Raw genomic sequence first — 22,775 nt, 5'->3', positions numbered from 1 at the left:
TTACCTTTTTCAAAAGTAAAGCAAGTCCAATTGCAGCTGGTTGCTGAAAATAAGAGTAATATGGAATATAATTTGTCCCTGAAATATATTGTCTTCATCCTTATTTGCTAATTCGTCCATTTATGTTATGTCTCAGCCTTGCATTTTCCTATGCCTGAGTCCCATAAAGATTGAAGTCATTCTTCCTGACTACAATTAAGAGACCCATATTACCTCTTGTGTGACTTATTCCCACAGTTATCTGAACCACAGATAGGATTAGCACCCTCAAGAGATTGAGATTGCTAAGAAATAATATCTAATAAGGACCTATGGAAGGTTATATTTTCCAAAAATGGCCACAGTAGTGTGTCCAGTCCAACATTTTCTAGCCATTCCCTGTCAATAAGCAGAGTCTGTTTCCCCTCCCCTTGAATCTTGGGCTAAACTTTGTGACTGCCTCAGCAGATAGAATGTGATGGATATGACACTGAGTGACTTTGAAGCCAGATCGTAAATGGCTGTAAGGCTGCCTCCTATCTCTTTTTCTTTATTGAAACTCTCACTTGTGAAATCAGTCCGCCATCCTGTGATGAAATCCAAGCTAGCCTATGTGGAGGTCCCACATGGAGAGGCCTACCTGCAGCCAAGTGATAAGAGAACACGATTCTAGTTTTAGTTTGGTCTACTTACATTCCACAGATTTTTAATGTATATAGTTATATTCAGGATCACTTTCTTCATATTCCTGAAGACTTCCAAGTCTATCGTGTTTTTTATTAGGAGAAATCCAGATATACATCAATAAACTATCTTTGTTTTTCTTTTTATTGTGTGTGTGCATGTTGTTTTTTTAACTAGAATCTTGAGCCATCTGACAGAATTTACTACAGGTGAAGAGAGGCTGCTCTTTTTATGTTTTTATTGATTTTGGAGAGAGAGAAAGAGAGAAGGATTGAGTGTTAGAAATTTTAATGAGAGATATGCCTGCTGCATGCCCCCTACTGGGAATTGAGCCTGCAACTGGAGCATGTGCCCTGACCAGGAATTGAACTGGGACCTCTTGGTTCGTGGGTCAACACTCAAGCACTGAGCCACACCAGCAAGGCAAATTATCTTAGTTTTTCATTTAAATGTAGTAATACCTATAAAGTAAATGAGGTGGTAACTCATTTGAATAGGTCATATCTATGGAATTTCTATAAGATAATAGTTTTCATTGACTGAATTAAGCAAATTATCACAGGAAAGAGGGATGGTACAAAACTCTGCTTTTGTACTTCAACAGCTTTGCACACTTCTGCTCCAGCTGAAAAGCCTAAAGAATTGTTAGAACAGAGAGTTTTTATTTTTGATATGATTATTTTATTGGTAATCATAGGCAAAAATTGGCCAGGTACTGTGCCATTTTCCATAGGAGGTGCTGGGGCTCAGTCCATTCTGGCTCCTGGCTACAGAGACCCGACCTGAGCGGCCTCCTCTGCAAGGCCCTACACCAGGTAGAGGAACTGCTCCTACAACAAGTTGCCAAAGGTGCAACAAAATATATCAACCAGATAATATAGATAGTTTACATTTGATTTACCACACATCATTTAGGTTACTTGATCCACTCCCTTGTATAATGTCATTTGTTTACATTAAAACACAAGAAAAAAAAGTGTTTATGCATTGACTGCATTTGTTGCCTTGATGAATTGGGTCCTCAGGTGCTGTGCAAAAGAGAAAGAGCAGATGTCATGGGCCTGTGTTGTTACTACATATGGTATTTTAGGGGCACCTCAACTAGACACTTGTGGATTTCTTTTTTGAAAAAAATTACCCCCCCCAACCTTCATTCTTCTTACTTCCTAGTATCTTATTTTATATCCTAGTACCTTACTTCCAATGCATCTTATTTTTTTATTTGTCTTTATTGTTGAAAGTATTACAGATGTCCCCATACACCCCCCCCCCGCAATTATCCCCATCTATTCCATCTCCACCCTTCCCAAGCCTTCACCGCACTATTGTCTGTGTCCATGAGTTATGCATATGTGCATATAAGTTCTTCGATTACCCAAAGAACTAGCCAATGCATTTTATAATCTTTAGATTGATTGCATAAAACATTTTAAGTAACTTTGCTCGATTTTCTTCTGAGTTTTTCTTATCTATAAATATAGATGAGAAATGGGAATTTTAAATGGGGATTGTTATCAATTGATAAAAATGATCAATTCCCTAGAAATTATGGTTTATAACCATTCGCTTGTTTTGGATCCCTAAAAAGCAAATACAGTAGGCCAGTGTTCCTTACTTGACAAAGAGAGTGAGCAACTGAAATAGAAACAAAAGTTATATAATAGCTTTTATATCAGCATCAGAAATGTCTCTGACCTGTGTGCACTATCAATTTATGAAATTCTACCCAAAATGCAAACAATTCTGCTTGTCAAATTTCCCACAAATTTTAAAAGAAAGGAAGAGAAACCTAGTTTGCCCTTTCTTGATGAATATTACTGGATTGTTTCATTTTATGGAAAAGCTTTTCAACATTAACATTTTAGGGTGCCACAGGTAAAATTTTTACATTAGTGAAGGAAGTATAGTATATGATTAGGAGTGTGGGTTTTTTAATCAGATTTCCCGATGAAAACTAAACTTTGTTATTTATTAGATATGTATACAGTAAAGTACTTTAACCTTGTTCTTTTGTTCCCAGAGATAAAAATAGTGCCTACATCGCCTTGGTCTGGTAGCTCAATTGATTAGAGCAGCTTCTATCTCTAGTCAGGGCACATACAAAAAGTAATCAGTGAATGCATAAATAAGTGGAGCAGCAATACTTTTTTTCTCTCTCTCCCTTCTTCTCTCTCTCAAAAATTAAAAAAAAAATTAAAATAATAAGGCCTATTTCACATAGGATTGTTATAAGAATTAAATGGTTTAGCACATGTAAAGTGGTCACAATATTTCTTGATGTATAAAGAGTTCACTTTCATTGTTAGTTATCAATGCTATTATTTTATTGTTGAGATGTGTTTTCCTGTCTTGCTCAGAATATTTTGGTTCTATCCCTCAGCATTGTAGTATTTATTAGTTAAAATATCTCTTTTTTTTGACAAGTGATTTATGGCAGCTTAAAGTATATGTACTAGGTATCGTTAAAAATCATGGTGAATTGGAAATGAGCATCATTTTATTGAGTGTGAAACTGGTGGAGATTCAATATAAATATACACATGTCATAAAGTCGTGTGTGCTTATCAAAGTTACTCTGAAATTTATATTGGAGTTTGCCAGCTATCATATTTTATAAATAATATGTATAAATTTTGTTTAATAACTTTCTGTTTATTTCTAAACTTGAAAACTAATATGTCTAGTTAGGTAAAATTAATTGCTATAATTTGTCTTTTTTTAAAAAATATATTTTATTGATTTTTTACAGAGAGGAAGGGAGAGAGATAGAGAGTTAGAAAAGTCAATGAGAGAGTAACATTGACCAGCTGCCTCCTGCATACCCCCCACCGGGAATGTGCCCGGAACCAAGGTACATGCCCTTGACTGGAATCGAACCCGGTCCGCAGACCGAAGCTCTACCACTGAGCCAAACCGGTTTCGGCAATTGCTATAATTTGAAATCCATCCCAATTATATGGAGTTTTTTTTTAAAAAAAAAAATTTCTTTTTAACTCTGCTAGTTTGTGAATGCAAATACTCTATGTAGCAGAGACAAAAAAAAAAAAAAAATAGGCACTTGCCAGTATAGCCTGCATACTCACACATTCATGTGATCAGCATAACCTAATCATTCTGATTATTTTTTTTATCAATTACCATCCTTATACTCATAAGCTATTACAGGATATTGTATTCCATTATGTTTGTTTTTCAGCCAAATTAAAATTAAAATTTTCAACTTACCTGGAATTTTTATCTCATTTATTTAACATTCTGAGCTTATTCTCAAGTTCTTGTGCTTATACTCTAAAAAGTAAACTTTGGTTTCTGTGTATTAGTAGACATGCACAGAATAAAGTTCGTGCCTTTATCACTGGGATTTACATTGGCCTCCTAGTAAGAGAAACTAGAAATACAGTAGCAATGGCATAAGCAAGCCCAAAGTAAACAGTGTAGAGCTCATTTGGAAGCTTAACAAGGTCATAACGGACTGAGGATCCTTCTGTCTTTACACTTTTTCGGTCTTTAGCAGTAGCTCACATCATTACGGCTACCGAATGGCAGTTTGAGCTCCACTGAACACATATGTGAAGAAGGGAAAAGGAAGAATGAAATATGCAAAAGACGGAAAAAGAATTTAGGAGTTCTGTCCATCTCACTTTTAAGGAGCTCTCTTGGAGATCCTACCCAGTAATTTTCATTCACATCTCTTGAGCTGCCCCTAGCTGCAAGAGAGTCTTAGGAATGATGGCTTGAGCATGTTCACACTGCTTCTAAAACTAAGCTGGAGTTTTATTGATAAGAAATGAAGGATGGCTATTGGGAGAAAACTCTAAGGGATTATTTGCCATAATCCCTGACTTCTTTTGTCCTCTGTTTGACAGGTGTTTAATATTAGTTATTTTTTTAGTCTCATCTATTTGAGTAGATGTTATTTTCATTTTTTTTAGGCAATAATAGCCACATTTAGCTTTCTTAATTGAAAGCACACCTCCTTTATGCCTACAAGAAGGAGGAAGGTTAGGATTTTCTTACTTTCCTCGTCCAGCTGGTAGGCAGCAATGGATTTTTAAGAAGACTGACAGGGTGTTTTCCCACTTGGTTCCCTTGGTAGGATAAATCTGTTTTAAAATGTGCCAGACAGATGGTATTTTTTATAAGGCTTCCATGATCAAGTACACACCATAAAATCCTGAATGATGAGGAGGAGCAACCGTGTTTATTTAAAATGAGAGGAAAAACGGTAGTCACACTAACTTTCATTTGAGTAAATGGTGCTTTGTTCCATTAGTTCAATTTTGGCTCCTGAGGATTTCCTAATGGGAATCAGGTATGCATCCCTGCTGTGGTGCAGCTCACACTTGGTGAACTTAGCCAGTCTGTCAGCAGTGGAAATGTGAAGGTAAGCAAGCAACGATTATCTAAGCTTCAGAGGTACCGCAAGGTGAGATCTGCACCACACATTGGCTTTATGAATGTTTCCCCATTTTTCATATGGACCTTAAAGGAAGTAGTCTATTGTTTTTATATATAGCCACTGATGTTTATAGATTTTTTTTAAGGCATGATGTATTTAACATGCCAGTTTTTCTTTCTTTCTTCTGTTGCATTTCAGGGAACCATTTTTGTGTTAATATAACAGAAATTTTCCTGAACCTACTTTTTAGGAAGAGAAGATAATTACATGCTTCATTGACTATATCTACAGGGCTTTTGGCATCTGAACAGGTTTTTGTACTAGTATATAAATGTAAGAAACCCCTACATATTTATAGCAAAACAGATATTGTGCCAATGCCCCCAGCCATAACTGAAGTTCTTATCTAAGAAGGCTCTGTAGTAGTGTGGTTTAGTGAATAGGTTTGGAGTCATACACACCTGGACTTGAATCCTGGCCCTGCCAGTTGGGCAAGTTATGACATCTCTTAAGTCTCAGTGGCCTCATTCATAGAGTTTCAAGAGAATAAAAATGAGGTAATACACAGCAGTAGATGTTTCCCAATGATTCCCTGCATGTATATAATTTCCTCCTTTGAGCTAGGGCTGGGCTGAGTGGCATGGGTTACTAAAAGGTTGTGACTTTGTGTTGGGTGCTCGTTCACCCTTTTGATGTGCTCCTGTTCTTTCTCACAGATTTCTTGCTTTGAGGGAATTTAATTACCTGCCATATTATTAGGTACCTTGCAGATCAGCTCCAATGAGCTCTGTCTGAAATGGATGTCTTGAGGCCCATCAACACCCCTTGAGTGAGCTTGGAAGCGGATTCTTCCACAGTGGAACTTTGAATTGACTACATTTCAGCCAACAATTTGATTGCAATCCCTCAGGAAACACAATGAGCCAGATGCACTCAATTAAGCAGCACCCAGTTTCCTGACCCACAAACACTGAGATGATAAATATTTGTTGTTTTTTTAAACCACTAGGTTTGGAGTGATTTGTTACAAAGCAATAGATAACTAATACACATAAGGAGGTTCACCTATGCTTCAGAGTTAGCAAACACAACCAATCAAGAATTAGTAACAGTATTCAAAACAAGACCAGATTTAACTCAGCATTACAGGATTATTCATTGTGCGCTATAAATCAGCTTCACTATATGTGTGCAGAGAGCGCAAGAATAAGCCTTGTGGACAGTCTCTCTTGTCTGTTTTTGTAAATTGAGACTTATAAGGAAAAAATATGTCTGTCATTCGAGAATTTTAAGATAGCAAAAGAAAATAAGAATCTAAGAGGTCATATAATATTTTCTTCTACTCCAGAATAAGATAATATTTATATCACTGAAGGTCAAAACCAAAGGGGAAGGTAGATAGTAATTTTCAGATAACATTCCTTAGATGGATACAAAAGAATTGCTAAAATCTTCAAAGGTTAAGTTGAAAAAAATACAACACTTTGTTATATGAACAGATTGTTAATACTATCTTTTTGGGACCTTTATGTTAATTTAATTTGCAAAAGACCATTCTACATATTGCAATATTTGCACTAAGCAAGATCTCAAGAAAATAACATACAAAAAGATTGTTCATGGTTAGGGAGGATGTAACAAATTGTCTTAAAAATTTCATGTATAATGTCATATTAAAATCAGTTAGTCCCCTTGCCACAGTCAATTCATCTTATATTTGAGGTAAATTATTTACTTGTGATTGAAATCTAGAGAAAGTAAGATATGGAATGTATTGGTAGGCAAATATAACCCTTGGGTCCTAGCATGAAGGCAGGATTTCTGTGCAACTATAATATAGTTTCATTTAAATTTACTTTTTCTCTAAAAGTTCCGTTCAGCTAAAGCTTTCTTTTTAAAGTGTTTTCAAATTTTTAGATTTTCTTTGGAAATTGTCTGAATTAGGAGCAAAGCAGTTGTTAACATATTTTTTTTTTCTTTTCATGTTCATTAAACTTCACATATGGAACCTTATACTAGAAATAGTGCATGCTATCAAGCAAGTAAAATCTTGACTCAGTACTACAGTGAATCCTTTCCTGGCCAACTGCTATTGCTTAACTTGTAATATCAAATAAGATTATATCCAAGGTGGTATGTCTGCACATTGGAGTCTGGAATACATATTGCTTTATTCTGCCCAGATAATTTAGTTAAGAGCAAAAATGCGTATTCCCATTTCCCAGTGGATTCCGTGGTAGTTTGGAATAAAATGGAAGAACTGCCCAAATATGTATAATTTATTGTAGATGATTCAAAAGCAGAGAATTTACTTACCCTAAAACATGTTAAAACAAAAAAAACAAGACCAAAAAAAAATAAATAAATAACATGGTTTTTAAGTTGTGGCCAATAGGATTTAAGACTCTCTATGCCCGTTTTTCATTTACTCAAAAAGAGCATCTGTAATTCATCTTGTGCATGCTAGAAAGTTACACAGCTTCTTTATATGTTACATTTTTAAACTATATAGTCAGATAGACTTGAAATATACTTTTGAGTTGAAAAGTATTCTCAAAGAGAACAGGATATGTGAACTCTGGATTGAAAGTCTTTATGGGACATGAATGGCAGCCTATAAATATTCTGGTAAAGCAGTTAGGCCTATATTTTCTAAAGTTCAGGCTTGAGGCAACTGGCACCACATTAGTTCAAACTGCTGCCCTACCTGAATCTTTTAGTCGAAGTTATTCTAAACATCTATTTCATGTAACACTATTATCCTGAGTTGGTTCAAAGTCTCCTTCAGCATGATTTACAATTATGGCATAGCTATATTCCCAATGAGGGGATTTCGTGGCTAAACTTCAGTTTTTATATACAATATATCCTCTTGCAGTCAAATTTCTTTATCTGAAAAACATAAAGACAAGACTATTTTAAAAGAGAAAGTCTTTATGGTTAGTATACCAGTAATAAAATAGATACTCCAGAATATCCATTAATGCAACCAGTAATGTTACAGATAAGTCTAAATTTTCTGAGGCTGAAATAATGAGAAGCAGAATTTGAGGATACTGGAGAAAAGTAAAGGTGGTGGTATTTAGAGGGAAAATGTTTAAATGTTACAATAAAAATAATTAGCCTTCAAAAATGACTTGCGCTTCTTCATGTCCATCAGCCCTTCATATAATGATCTCATACAATGAAACAGGCTATTACAATTATATTTGTATATTAACTTTTAAAATAATTCATAATCTTCTTGCTTCATGTCTACAGCAAGAGTAAGGGTAGTCATATCTGACCTTTTTGGTCATACTGCTGGTTCTCCTGGGCTGTCTTATCTTTCCATTGTCAGAAGCAGTGAGGTCATAATACATAGTAGGGTTTCTTAAGCAAAGATAAATGTAGGTTAATACATGTTAAAGAGTGTGTATGTATGTAGGAGGACATACTGGATTTGTGAAGTTGGCTTCTTAACCACTGGGAGCACCACTTGCCACAACTGTAGAATGTAGATGTTTGCCTAAGCATTTACAAAGTCCCTTCTATTACAGCTTCATGATTACTTGTTATAAAGGGCAGTGTGGTCTTCTCCCAGCATTAACAATTTGTTTCCCATCTAGAGGAGTTGTCAACAGAAATTGATTTGTGGGGCATTTTCCAAAGTATGCTTTACATACATGTGTACACATGACTCCAAGCTTTAAAATCTGACATACATTACCTGTACTACTGCATAGCCATTTTGGTAGTTCACAGTGTTTCTTAGCACAAAAGCTCTGGGAAGTTCTGTGGAAAAGAAATAATATATATTTTTTTTTTCAGAGAGGAAGGAGAGGGATAGAGAGGTAGAAACATCAATAATGAAAATCATTGATTGGCTGTCTCCTGCATGCCCCCTATTAGGGATCAAGCCCACAACCTGGGCATGTGCCCTGACTGGGAATCAAACCGAGACCTTCTGGTTCATTGGTCAATGCTCAACCATTGAGAAGCACCAGGCAGGTAGAAAAGAAATCTTTTAATCCTTCATTTCCCAAACTTATTTGACTAAAAAATACTTTATGTATTTATTTTAAACAAAACACTTTCTGCATAGAAGTGTATAAATACGGACCTCAACAATCTGGAAAAATTATTGTTCATCATTTCCCAGGGCTGTTGTAACAAACTACCACAAACTGGATGGCTTAAAACAATAGAAATTTATTCTCTCACAGTTCTCGAGGCTAGAAGTCCAAAATCAAGGTGTTGGCAGGGCTATGCTCTCTGAAGGCTCTGGGCACATCTGTTCCATGCCTCTCTCCAGTTTCTGATGTTGCTGGAAATTCCCTCTGCATTCCTTGGTTTACAGACACATCGCTCCAATTTCTGCCTCCTCCCTTATTTGGTGTTCTTCCCTGTGTCTGTGTTTCTGGATTTCTTTTTATGAAGATACCAATGATTGGATTTATAGGCCACCCTAATCCATATGATGAACTCACCTGAAATTACATCGTAATTACATCTTCAGAGACCCTATTTCCAAATAAGGTCACATTCATAAGTTCAAAGGTTAGAACTTGAAGATATCCTTATGTGGGGCATTAAGACAACCATTACCATAATTGCCTGTCAAACCTCATATCCCATACTCCTCTGCTAGATCGTGTATTAGAGTGTCTCCAGGCTTAGTCTTCTGACTTTTTCTCTTTTATCCACATTCATTCCCTAGCACCTATGCCTTCTATGTGCAGATGATTTCCAAATTTGTATCTAACCCTGATAGCTCCTCTGAATTGCAGGTTCTTAAAATCCAATCACTGAAATTTTCCATGTAATAAAGAGCTAATATGCTAACAACCTTCCAGATGAAGCGGGGGGCTGCGAGGGCCAGCCAGGGCTGTGAGTACCAAGCCCCTTGCATGAATTTCGTTCATCAGGCTTCTAGTTTATTAGAATTGGGCAAACTAACCATGTTCAGAACAAAACTCTAATTTTCCTCTGGCCAACTCGCTCTAGCTCCAGTTCATCATATCTCATTCTAAGAATCACCTTCATTTCTCTTTTCACCCACACTTTTAATCCATCAGCAATTTAAGTTGGTCCTATCTCAAAATATGTCCCAAATCTGACCTGCTGTTAGCCTCCACTGCTAGCAGTTTGATTAACGTTACATCTTTCCTCAACCAAAAGTCTTCTCACTGGGTTTTCTTCTTCCACTCTTGTGCTCCTACAGTCTGCTTTTCCCAGTAATAAGTGTGACAGTTTTCAAACATGAGTTGCTGGAACTCTTCCCATGACCTGTAGTGCCCTACATGCTCTGGCCTCCGTCCACGTCTCCGATCCTCTCTCCCATCAGTTCCCTCCTTGCTCATTTTGCTCCATTCTCTTATTTATTGCCAATAATCAGTCAGCCCAAGTCTGACCCACATTTTGGACTTTTCTCTTGCAGTTTCATCTGCCTTAAATTTGTCTTTCCTGATGTTTTTGCATGGTGCCTTTTCTCCCTCACTTCATTCAGGTCTCATCATTATGACTGTCTCCAGTGGTCTTCTCTAATCATCCTCCCCAACAAATAGACCCCCCAGTCTCTGTCAAATCTCTTACCCTACTTTTATTTTTTATAGTGCTGATCCCTATTAACTGTGTCCTCAAACTAAATTATCTATAATAATAAAAGTGTAATATGCTAATTAGACCAGATGGCCAAACAACCTTTATTCTGGATGTCCTTCCAGACAAAGCCACTGTGGCGGGGGCTGAGATAGAGGTGGTTAGGGGCGATCAGGTAGGTAGGCAAAGGGGTTAAACATTATCAGGCAGGCAAGTGGTTAGGGGTAATTAGGCAGGCAAGCAGAGGCGGTTAGGGGCAATCGGGTAAGCAGGCAGGCAAGTGCTTAGGAGCCAGAGGTCCCAGATTATGAGAGGGATGTCCGACTGCCTGTTTAGGCCCAACCGTGTAGAGATCCCTATGGGATCAGGCCTAAACCAGCAGTCGGACATCTTCCTAAGGGTCCCAGATTGTGGGAGGATGCAGGCCGGGCCTCTAGTAAATTATATAAAAGCAGAGATTGCCTTATTCACCACTATATTTCTAGTGCCTAAAACAGTGCCTGGCACATAATAGGTACTAAATAAATATTGAATAAATGGGAACATGAAAGAATGTCTGAATATTCTTTAATGTTTTTAATGATTTCAGAGCAGAAGGGAGAGGGAGAGAGAGATAGAAACATCAATGATGAGAGAGATAGGCTGCCTCCTACATATCCCCTACTGGGAATCTAGCCTGCAATCTGGGCATGTGCCCTGACTGGGAATTGAACCATGACCACCTGATTCATACTTCAATGCTCAACCACTGAGCCACACCATTGGGTTGTATGAATATTCTTAGCAGACTGTCTCCATTAGACTTAAGCCTTCATCCTCAATGTCTTAATAATGTTTCCTTCCTCCACTTCTCTGTCTCTGTTCTTGCTAATCTGTTCCTAGGATTTCTTCCACATGTTGCTCCTCTTTGTCCAAGGAAATGCTCTTAATACTCTAAGAGCCTGTTCAGGTTCCACTTTTGTGAAGTTTTCTCATCTATCCTCTTCCATCATGAACTCCCCAACTTTCATGGACTCAGTCATTACTATACATGTCAGCACCTAACAGTTATAGTAAATAAGAGATTGAAGAATTATTTTATTTCTTATCAAAAGGTAAACAATCCTTTTTACTCAATAGGATGATGTTAACTGGAAAATTTGTCTAAATAGTCATAGTTCTGGATCATGATACTTAACCTTTCTACAATGCCCATGAAAGAACTTGTTAATGAATCCATAAAATGTATATTACTAAGCTGATAACATTTGTTTATGAGTCACTTTCTATTGTGGATTTGCCAAATAGCCATTCTAGCTTCTTTGAAAAATTAAATCACTTTTCAATCATGTTTAAAATTTCAGAAGGATAGGTTGTAAAAGAACTTTGATAAAGGTAAAGCTAATATTTTCACATCTCTTGGTATACTTTGTTTATAGAAGTCCAAAATATATTGAAATCACAATCAGTACTACAAATCTATACTAATAAAAGGGTAATATGTTAATTAGACTGGATAAACAGGACATTTTCCGGACAAAGCCACTGTGGCAGGGCCACAGTAGAGGTGGTTAGTGGCAATCAGACAAGCAGGCAGAGAGGTTAGGGGTGATCAGGCCAGCAGGGGAGAGTGGTTAGGGGCAATCAAGTCGGCAGGGGAGAGTGGTTAGGGGCAATCAGGTCGGCAGGGGAATGTGGTTAGGGGCATCAGGTAGGCAGGCAGAGCTGGTTAGGGGTGATCAGGCAGGCAGGCAGAGTGGTAATAGGCAAGCAGTTAGGAACCAGTGGTCCCGGATTGCCAGAGGGATGTGCAACTGCCAGTTTAGGCCCATAAGTATTGGGCCTAAAACAGCAGTCAGACATCCCCCAAGGGATCCCAGATTGGAGAGAGTGCAGGCCAGGCTGAGGAATTCCCTTTTCCTGTGCATGAATTTCATGCACTGGGCTTCTAGTATATATATAACATATAAGATATATATAGTCAAAAACAATGTTTCAAATTTTTGGTGATGTAAACAGTCTTATAAACAGTCCCATTAAAATAAGTCATATGTTTATAATTGATTTTATATTTAGCTCTTCAGATCAGTATAAATTCACCACCCATCATATTGTGTTTTGGTGATGAGGGGATAAGAGAAAAGGTCTAGAGATGTTTTCTTTTTCTTTTTCTTTTGCTGTGACATGAAATACTGATGAAAAGATAAATCTAAGATAGGGAATTATTGGGAATTCGTGTGCTCTTTTTTATAAATACTAACTTTTAGCAAGTTGTATGCATCCAAATTGTTTTCAGCAGGATACTGGAAAACTGAAGAGATGATAAAGAGGGGAGAAAAAGACTTATAAAGCTCCAGTGTCCATTTGAGGGACTTAAGAATTTCCAAGTTTTTTTTCAGATATCTGAAAGAGCTGCAGCTGAAGCAACAGAAAATGGAAGGGAAAACAAAGCAGTTAGAGCTACACTATTAAGAAGAGATTGTGAACCCATACCCAAAAATGTTTGCCACCACTATTCTCCATATAATACTGCCAACATGAAGTCACAGAATACAAATCTTTGGTTCACTTTGAAATGAAAGCCACAAATGCAGAGCTAAGCCCCACTTTTGGAGGGACAAAAGGAATTGAATATTTTTCTGAAATTCTTCTTGCTTCAATAAAGGATAATAAGGTTATGCCTAATAAAATGGAAACTGTTGAAATGCAATAATTTGCCAAGAACATCAGTTTGATGTACTTGTTTCAGGGAGAGGAATTCATCATTTAAGAGAAAGGTCTCAAGTGTCCCCCTCACAGATGATCTTCTCTTCTATGCCCAGGAAGAACCCAACTTATCTGAAACTCAGCACTGTGATGGTCCATTTTATCTTACTCATTACAGAGTCTCAGTGTCACCTTATTCCTTCTCAAAGTGTTGAGTTCCTGTTTATTAAGTGGATTCTTACCATCAGACATTTTGGGGAAGCATGTTGAGAGAAGTGAAGTGATTGTTGCAGCTGCCTAACCCAAAACTAGATGTCCATCAGCTGATCATTACTAAATTAGGTTGACTCCTATCACAAGTAAGAGAAAAGCGCTTGGTATCCTATATAATAAAGAGGTAATATACAAATTGACCATCACTCCAACACATAAGATGGCCACCCCCATGTGGACACAATATGACTGCCACAAGATGGCCAACAGAGGAGGGAAGTTGGGAGGGACCAGGTCTGCAAGGGAGGACAGTTGGGAGCGATCAGGCATGCAGTGGAGGGCAGTTGGTGGCAACCAAGCCTGCATAGGAGGGGATTTGGGGGTGACCAGGCCAGCATGGGAGGGCAGTTAGGGGTGACCAGGCCTGAAGGGAGGGGCATTTGGGGGTGACCGGCCTGCAGGGGAGGACAGTTAGGGGCAATTGGGCCAGCAGGGGAGCAGTTAGGCATCAATCAGGTAGGCAAGGGAGTGGTTAGGGGGTGATCAGGCTTGCAGATAGAAGCACTTGGGGGCAATCAGGGAGGCAGGCAGGCAGGCAGGCAGGCAAGCGGTTGGGAGCCAGCAGTCCTGGATTGTGAGAGGGATGTCCAACTGTCCATTTAGGCCTGATCCACTCGGGCCTAAACAGGCATTCGGACATTCCTCGAGGGGTCCCAGCTTGGAGAGGGTGCAGGCTGGGTTGAGGGACACCCCCCCACACACACCCTGGGCATGAATTTCATGCACCGGGCATCTAGTGTTTGAATAAAAATCTTTTAAACTTTTTGTCTTTATACATGTTTTTGCTTTTTTTTAGCTAAATATCAAAGATACATTCTGAATGTATAAATCCAGATGATTATTGTTACTTAGCAATAATCACAGGTTGAATGTTAGGTCCAGACACATTGTGAGTTTGTGCCATATACCCCCAAAGGAGAAAAGTTTCTCCAAAGAAACTGCTTCTGAACTTTGCTATGATTTTATGCTTTATTACAAGTGTTCACTAATTTACATTCATCTGAAATATTTGATTATATGGTTGTTAAAATGTGATATATTAAAATTTATTATAAAATACAGTAATATATTTCTGTAGGGATAGGTGAATTGTCTATGGGAACAGAATAGGGAGCCCAAAGACATATTCATACTGATTTGGAAACCTGATTTTTAATAGAGGTAACATTGTAGGTGACATATTCTTTGGCTCAAACAATTTCTATAAGATATGTTAGCATAAATATACAGAGGGCGGGCGGTGTTGAAGAGTATCTAATATAGCATTAACTATACTAGCAAAATATTAGGAACAATCCAAAGTCTAGTAATATAATAATTTAAAAGTAAATAATAACATATTCATTATATATAAAATTATAAATATATAATGAAAAACCATGCAAGCATTTAAAAGAAGAAAATAGAGCAAAGTGGTCCTCTTATACATTGTAGATGGAGCTGATTAATTGGTGCTCTCATTGTGGAAAACAATTTAGAAACATCTATCACAATTTAAAATATGCAAATCTTATGACCTAGAAATTCCACATATTTAGGATCTGTCCAAGAGAAACGCTTGACCATCTTCTGAAGGGTGTGTACTCAGGTTGTAAATTTCTTTGGTGCTCTAAAAACAAGACAAAATTGCAATAAATACATGTCTGTCAGTGGTAATATAGTTAAATAAATCATGGAAGATAGTCAAGCAATTTCTTAAGTATGAGATAGGAAAATTTTCCAGTAATTACAGTAAAACTAACTGATTGTATCATTCCTCCCATAGTTATGATTATAAGATCTGGACCATGTGTTAGAAAAACAGACATAAATGCGTGAAAACATCCCAAAAGTAGACAGGAACCACTGGATGTGGACTGGAAGTGGGTGTTGTTGGTACTGTCTTCTCTATTATTTGAATTTGGACCAAGTACAAAATAAGTTTTAAAACTGCAAATATTTAGATTTCAATCTGTGTGTGTGTGTGTGTGTGTGTGTGTGTGTGTGTATGAATAAAACTTAAAATTTCAACTTTGCCCTAACTGGTTTGGCTCAGTTGAGAGAGCGTTAGCGTTGGCCTGCAGCCTGAAGGGTCCCAGTCAAGGGCATGTACCTTAGTTGTGGGCACATCCCCAGTAGGGGGTGTGCAGGAGGCAGCTGATCTATATTCCTCTCTCATCGATGTTTCTATCTGTCTCCCTTCCTCTCTTTAAAAATCAATAAAATATATTTAAAAAACAAAACAAAAAAACTTGAACTTTAATTCCTACTAAGATTTTAGATTAGGTTAAGTATGTTTCACTTTAAGGATTAAAAGTGCATCTATCATTTTATAGTAGATTATCTTGCTCTATTAGGCTTAAATATGTATTGATTGATTCAATCACAGCAAGTATTTTATATGTCTAACATGTGCCAGACCATTTTCTAGATGCTGGAGTACACTAGTCAGCAAGACAGGCAAGATCTCCATTTACCTGGGGATTATAATGCAATGAACTGTCCTGTTTAATAGACACTTGTAAGCAGAAAGTATATATTCCCCAAATGCTATCATTTCAGAGGAAAAGGAAATAAAATCAGGAAAATGAATAAGCAGGAATCCTATTTCTGTAAATATATTAAATTCACAAAATATTAACATTTAAGGGAATGTTAGGAGTGTTCAATCATTTTACATGAGCATTTTACTACATATAATATTCTTTTTATTAATTAATTCTTAGGATACTTCAAAAATTTAATCTTCCAGTTTTTTCAGTCATTTTTGAATATCAGTGGGTTATAGAAATGTGATTTCAGAATTTTTGTTTGGATTTGTCTTTTATGTTGGCGGGAATTTGTATGAAGGATATTTCAACTTTTGCATGAAAATCACAGGTATATATTGTGAAATGGAATTTATTTGGTTTTCTTTTACTGTGTTGTTAATGGTAATTTTTACACCATGAACAAATAGGGAAGAAGAGTTAGAAAGTTTCCTTGATGCATTCAGTAATTCTTACCATTCTGAAAGTTCTTTATTATATATGACTCATTATTAAACCTTTTACTATATTAATTTTTATTGAAACATTTTTTTAAAATCCTAATAAAAAACCTCTAACTCAGCAGGAAGACCAAGTCCAATAGCTTCAACAATCTTAAAGTACACCTTTTCCAAGAACGTTCTCTAATTTCAGAAAATTGTTTATTTCTCCCTTATTCTTTGCCCTACTAAACCCTATACATGATGCAATTATGCTGCTTTTCTCTACTGTATATTTCTTTTGTGTTTTGCATCTGTTTATTTACATGATCTTTATGGATGATTGATCTGTATATTCTTTAAGAACTGGAATTTTATACTATTTATATATTTTTAAATCACTCGAGCCAAACTTATGGTATTTCTTCAATAACTGAATAACATCAACTATGAAATTGTAATGATTTATCTTTTTATCTTAGATAATAGCCCAGGAATAGTGACTACATTGTCTCTAAGTTTAAAGCACTACTTGATTTTCTAAGTCATCATCTAAGATGGTTTCTCCAGTGGCCTTCAATGACATAATATTCTTTATCCCTCAACTAAGTGTAATTTTTTCTGTCTCTCTCTCTCTCTTAAAAAAAAATATATTGACAGCTTGATCAAGTCATCCGCCAAAGAAGCCTGTCCAGTTTGGAACTATTCCTCTCCTGTGCTCAGAAACAGCTAAGTGCTTTGATAGCTACGGAACCAGTTGACATTGAGTAAAGAGGACATGACAAGTTAACCCACACTGGCAATGGATAAATCATTAGACCTCTCCAATAATACATGCAGTGAATTACAAAGATGCTTTTGTTTTCTTTCCAAGCCTTGGATAATTGATTTCCACTTCAAGGATAAACCAAAACAATATTTAGAATGATCAAGAGATGTAATTTATTTTCTTTTGTTTACTCCTTTACCTTTACTACTATTTTGGTAGCAGCAGCAACAGAATGTGTAATGTGACTCAAAAGCCATTGAAAATATCCTCATTACCCAAAGTTAATTAGAAACTTTATAGCCTCCGGCCTGTTATATTGTATTTGGCAGAAGCAGTAAATATATTTACTTATTGCTTGACAGTGACTCTGGATATGATTCTAGAATGTAATCATGCATTTATTTGATTTTGAGGATAAAAACAGCATAGATTTCAACATCTCCTTCTGACATTACCACAGTTCTTTTCTGTAGAGGGATCTATTTTTGTTGGTAACAGTTGAAAACACTAAAGATCATTATATTAATTTCACTTTGATCTAATGTACCATTTAAAGGGGTATGTGTATGATATATGCTTTGTTCCTGTTTCTATTCTTCAAAGTCACTGTGAATCAATAAATTCATTTTTAAATGAATCATATCATGAACTTAATCTCTAGAAAGGGAATGTAACATAACCATTTACATGAAGTCAGGTTCATATAAGAGATATGAAATTATTGCCCAGAATTTCATGATGTGCTTAATTCATGAGCAGTGTGCTTCAATGCAGAATCATGAGAGTTTTTTTTTGTTTGTTTTGTTTTTTAACACCAAAACTAAATGTTGTCATTAAAATTATGCAAGCAATTTCTTTTGTTTTTGAAATGATTCTACTTTTGTGGGCTTTGTAATTTTATGGGATTCATTAGTGTAATAAAAAGAGCTTTAGAAACTTATTTGGTCATTTTTTAGCCTTTTTAAGTTAATTCTTTCTTCCTTTAAAAAAAATTCTTACTTAAACTTATATATCCATGGATGATAATTTTTTAACATACACCTTAAATCAGGCATGTCAAACACAATGAATATTTTTGCGGTCCAGCCAATATCACGGTATGTAAGAAATCCTTTAATAAAAATTTCATAACTTAATTTTTATAATATCTTGTTATACATAATTATTAATAATGAACTACAACTAATGACTGATTACTATAATCGTGTTGCATTCATTTCCCTTATGCGTCTTACACACAGGCGCACCATTTCTCTCCACTAATACTAGCAGCACATATTTTAGCTGCTGATTGCCAGGTCATTAGTCTTGTACTGACTTGTGGGGTGTGTGCAACAGGAAATATTTCACTTTCGGAGAATAAGAAAAGTAGGTTTATTTGTGTTATGCTTATTAATTTGTGAAGTTTCTCAGTGTCTGGTAAGTTAATGTTCAAGAAAAATATTAATTTTTATTAAAATGTTCTATTACTTTATGTTAACGATTACTCATTTATTTCAGTCCTTTGTATTTAGCATGTCTTCACTGAAATAAACCTACGTTTCCATGAAGATTGAAGTTTTTTTTTTTTTTTTTTTTTTTTTTTTTTTTGCGGCCCACATAAACTTAAACCTTGTTTATTTGGCCTGTGTTAGCCTTTGAGTTTGACATGCTTGCCCTAAATATTTACAAAAACTCTTCAAATGTGAATAACTAGTTTTCTCTTACAAATTTAAATGAGGAATTAAGGCAAGCAGGCCACTGACTTGAATTGCAGTATAGAAAAAATAGGAGAGGCACCTGGCTGGCATGGCTCAGGGGTTGAGCATAAACCTATGAACCAGAGGCCTCAGTTCGATTCCTGGTCAGGGCACATGCCACGGTTATTCACTCAATTAGGGCATGCAGGAAGCAGCCCATCATTGATTCTTTCACATTATTAATGTTCCTATCTCTCCCTCTTCGTCCATCTCTGAAATCAATAAAAATATATTTTTAAAAATATGGGGGAGGCTTTTAACTTTGGAACAAGCCAATGACACAATGTTATGGTCATATTTAAAACCACTTGACTATTTGTCATCAAATTTAAATGATAGGGTATTTTACAACTTAACTCAGAGATGATTTATATGAAAATGAAGCATTGAAGGTCACAAACTAAGATCCAGAAATAATGGAAACATCAAGAGAATATAATAGTCCACACCTCTCTTTCATCCCTATCACCACAGAAAGATTTTTTTCTTCCATTTAAGCTTCCAACTTCACTGTTGACATAGACTAATTGTCTGAAGTAATTTGGAACAAATTAATACCAATCAGTCTCTGAGTATTTGCAGAACACCCACCATGCACAATAATAAACTCTTGGGTTGCTTAGTGCTTGCTTTCCCACAGAGCTTCCCTTAAAGATAACTGAGAATTATCATCTGGGCTTAGAATGTTTGAATACATTAATCATTCCAAACCAAATTAGCTAATGTTTCAGTGATGTTCAGAGATTACCACATTCAGAACTGAAGTCATTTTTGCTCTGGTTATCCTACCACCTCAGGTAGTATTCACTAAGAGAATTGGGTGACTAAGTGTATGCTATGACCAGAGGTAAGTTTTTTCCTGCAATGTGGGCTCAAAGTCTTAAAGTAGTCAAATGTTTTGTATATAAAACTTTCTTTGCCTGTTACATGATTTCCTTAACTCTTTGTATGTAACATTTCCTACTGTTATGTTTAGGTGAAGAAGCCATTCAGTTTTTTGAATGAGAAAGCCAGTCTCAAATTGTGACTCGTTTTTTGGTAGCTTGCTTAAGGATTCATTAATAAAAACGTTATTTCCCCCACCAAAAAATTAGTATTTGCTTTATGCCAAGTATTTTCACATGTTGTCTCAACAACCCTGAGAAGTTAAAATAGCCTTGTGAAATAGATGATATTCAGCACTTATGAGTGAAGAGGATTAGATATTTACTTGCCCATGATGATAGGGTGGAGCTGGGATTCAACCCCAGAGCTTTCAACACTCAGTTTACTCTTTCTAGTACTCTGGAGATACCTAATATTTTCTCCAAGAGAAAATATCTCACAGTTTCTATCTCATGTAGTCTTTTATCACATGAATCTCTTAAGAGAAGAATATGCCCCTCCCCCTTATAAGTTTAGTTGGAATTCTAGGTCTGCCACATGCTAATTGTGGGACATTGGACACGTTGCCTAACCAATTTGCGTCTCAATTTTCTCGTTTGTGATGTGGAAATAGTGACTTTTATAAGCTTTTTGTGCAAATTAAATTAAGCCTGTAAAATACTTCACAGGGTAGACCTCGCTGGTGTGGCTACCAGTTCACAGTAATTCCCCTTTCTCTGGGAATTACCCACAAAGTACAGGTGTGGTAGCCCACTAACAACTGGCTAAACAGTATAATTCTGCCCCTCTGACCTTGATTTACCAATTCACAGATGAAGGTCTGATCCCAACTGGGCCTCTTGACATATGCTAAGACTCTCCAACTACTTTCCCCTAGGGAGACAGAAAGGAACTCTGAGGTCAGAAGTCTCTTGATCCCTGTCTTTCCTGAGTCTTGGATTCTATTAGATAACCAAATATTCTTCTAATATGCCAGCACCACTTACTTTTTCTCCCTAAGCTCGCCAGAGCCAGTTTCTATTTTGTGCAACCAAAAAAATATTAACCAAGGCAATCCAGCACAGAGCACACGTAATCCCTGGATCTTCAGCACTTGTAAGTTCTTTGTTTTCTCCGCCATACTAATCCACATCCAAAATGGGAACACTCTGATTTATTTTAGGGAATGTTAAAAATATAAATGAAATGAAGCCCCTATTGTCTAGCAATGCCAAGTAAATCACAGATACCTAAAACTATGAACAAACAGTGCCCTAGTTTGAAGTTCTCTGTCACTTAGAATCTGGAGCAGAGGTTTAAACTCAGCTCTGCTAAATGCTGACTCATGTTCCAATTCAAGGGAGTCTTGCTCAAGATTGCTTTGAAATCAAAACCAGAACAATGTCCTTATGATTGGTGTTATTCTGCACTAGTCAAGTATCTATAATTATAGCTTTATTTTTAATCTGACAGTTAAATTGAATGGAATCAGGAAATGCTATCTATGTTTTAAGTAGTAAAACACAAAGTAATTAATTCACTAAATTACAAAGGTATTCTTTGCAAAAAATAAAATCTGAATTTAGGGGGAAAAACATATGTAAGGACCTGGAAAACATAAAACTCCAAGAGAAGCAGGAGAGTTGGATCAAAGCACTTAGCCCAAGTCTTCTGTTTACAGGCCAGTTATACACTCCACTGTGTTTCCAAAGACTCTACTAAAGGAGCAGAAAGCCAATATGCTCTGAATCCGCACTCACTTGTAGGCATCACCAGCAGCATCACAGTGAGGGGGTAGAAGCAATATTTGAGAATTTACAGCTGTGACTGACTTCCAGAACTTTCTAAAATCCAGGCAGAACAAAAACTGCTCCCTTTATTTAATTGAAAAACAAACACATTGCATACACCCAACTGCCATAATGCAGGAACTACATGGGCATAAATCATTGGTACATGTAAATAAAAGAAAAATAGTTGGTAAAATTTTATTTGCTTTTGTCTAGTTTTGTTTTCTTTTTCCCTGAAGCATCCATTCTCAAAAAGTTACTTGCCTTTATATTCTCTCTTTCCCTTCCGCAGGGATTACATACTAGGATTTTTCTAAGGAGTACTTTAGAATTTAATATCTTGTGTTATCATTTATAATTAGTATTTCGTGTTCTTGTTTAGATCTATCTCCTCCTGAAGGAAGAGCCCACATTTGGTTTGATTATTGTATCCTAAAGGCAGTTTGCTGTGTCTAGCCTGTGATGTGGACTTAGTATATAACTGTGAGTTCACAAATAATTGAATTAATCAATCATTGTACCTCTTTATAACTCAACTAATCTCCAGCTAATAGTTCTGACTACAAATTTAAAGAAATAGTTAAGACTGCTGTGTTTCTAACTGAGGTCCTATAAGAACTCAAATAGTATTCTCAAAAAAGAACTCTCATAAAACAGTAACCAGCTTTCTATGAATCAACAAAACATCTGAACACTGAAATGAATTTCACATTTCAGAAAGCTTCTAAAATAACTAAATCAGCAAAAGCGTAGCTACTAGAATGCTACTAAAGTGATAGGAATGTACTACCCAAATTATAAGATCCTCTAAGAGTAAAAGTATGAAAACATGGAAAAATTATATATGAAATAATTTCTTAGAGGGCTAAGAGGTGCCTATCCAGAGAATAAGAAATAACATCTCATAGAGTGGTCGTTAGAGTGTATGTTAAATTCACTGGTCCTGGATGAACAGGTTTAGTTATTACAAGGAGAAAAGAAAATTTGAAGAGATTGTATGCATATGGTTTTGTGATCAAGAGTGGGCGATCCAATGGGAGTTGTGGGTAAGGAGAGGAGAGGTGTT

The 22,775-nt window shown here is 36.3% G+C and overlaps 1 protein-coding gene across 2 annotated transcripts in view; it reads left to right on the top strand.

Moving 5' to 3' along the window:
* CCDC91 (coiled-coil domain containing 91) overlaps nucleotides 1-18,256 on the top strand; it is a 247,348-nt gene extending 229,092 nt beyond the window's left edge. For both annotated transcript variants that reach the window (XM_084877249.1, XM_084877248.1), the window contains exon 13: nucleotides 17,208-18,256. In XM_084877249.1, the coding sequence (XP_084733375.1) occupies nucleotides 17,208-17,318 (111 nt within the window). In that variant the 3' untranslated portion in view covers nucleotides 17,319-18,256. The remainder of the gene's footprint in view (nucleotides 1-17,207) is intronic.
* Nucleotides 18,257-22,775: the final 4,519 nt, after the last annotated feature.

This window comes from Pipistrellus hanaki, assembly GCF_964339955.1.
Source record: "Pipistrellus hanaki genome assembly, chromosome: 3".
NCBI classification, from domain to species: domain Eukaryota; kingdom Metazoa; phylum Chordata; class Mammalia; order Chiroptera; family Vespertilionidae; genus Pipistrellus; species Pipistrellus hanaki.
The sequence above is the reverse complement of the archived record's forward strand: the minus strand, read 5'-3'. Positions and strand labels throughout refer to the sequence as shown.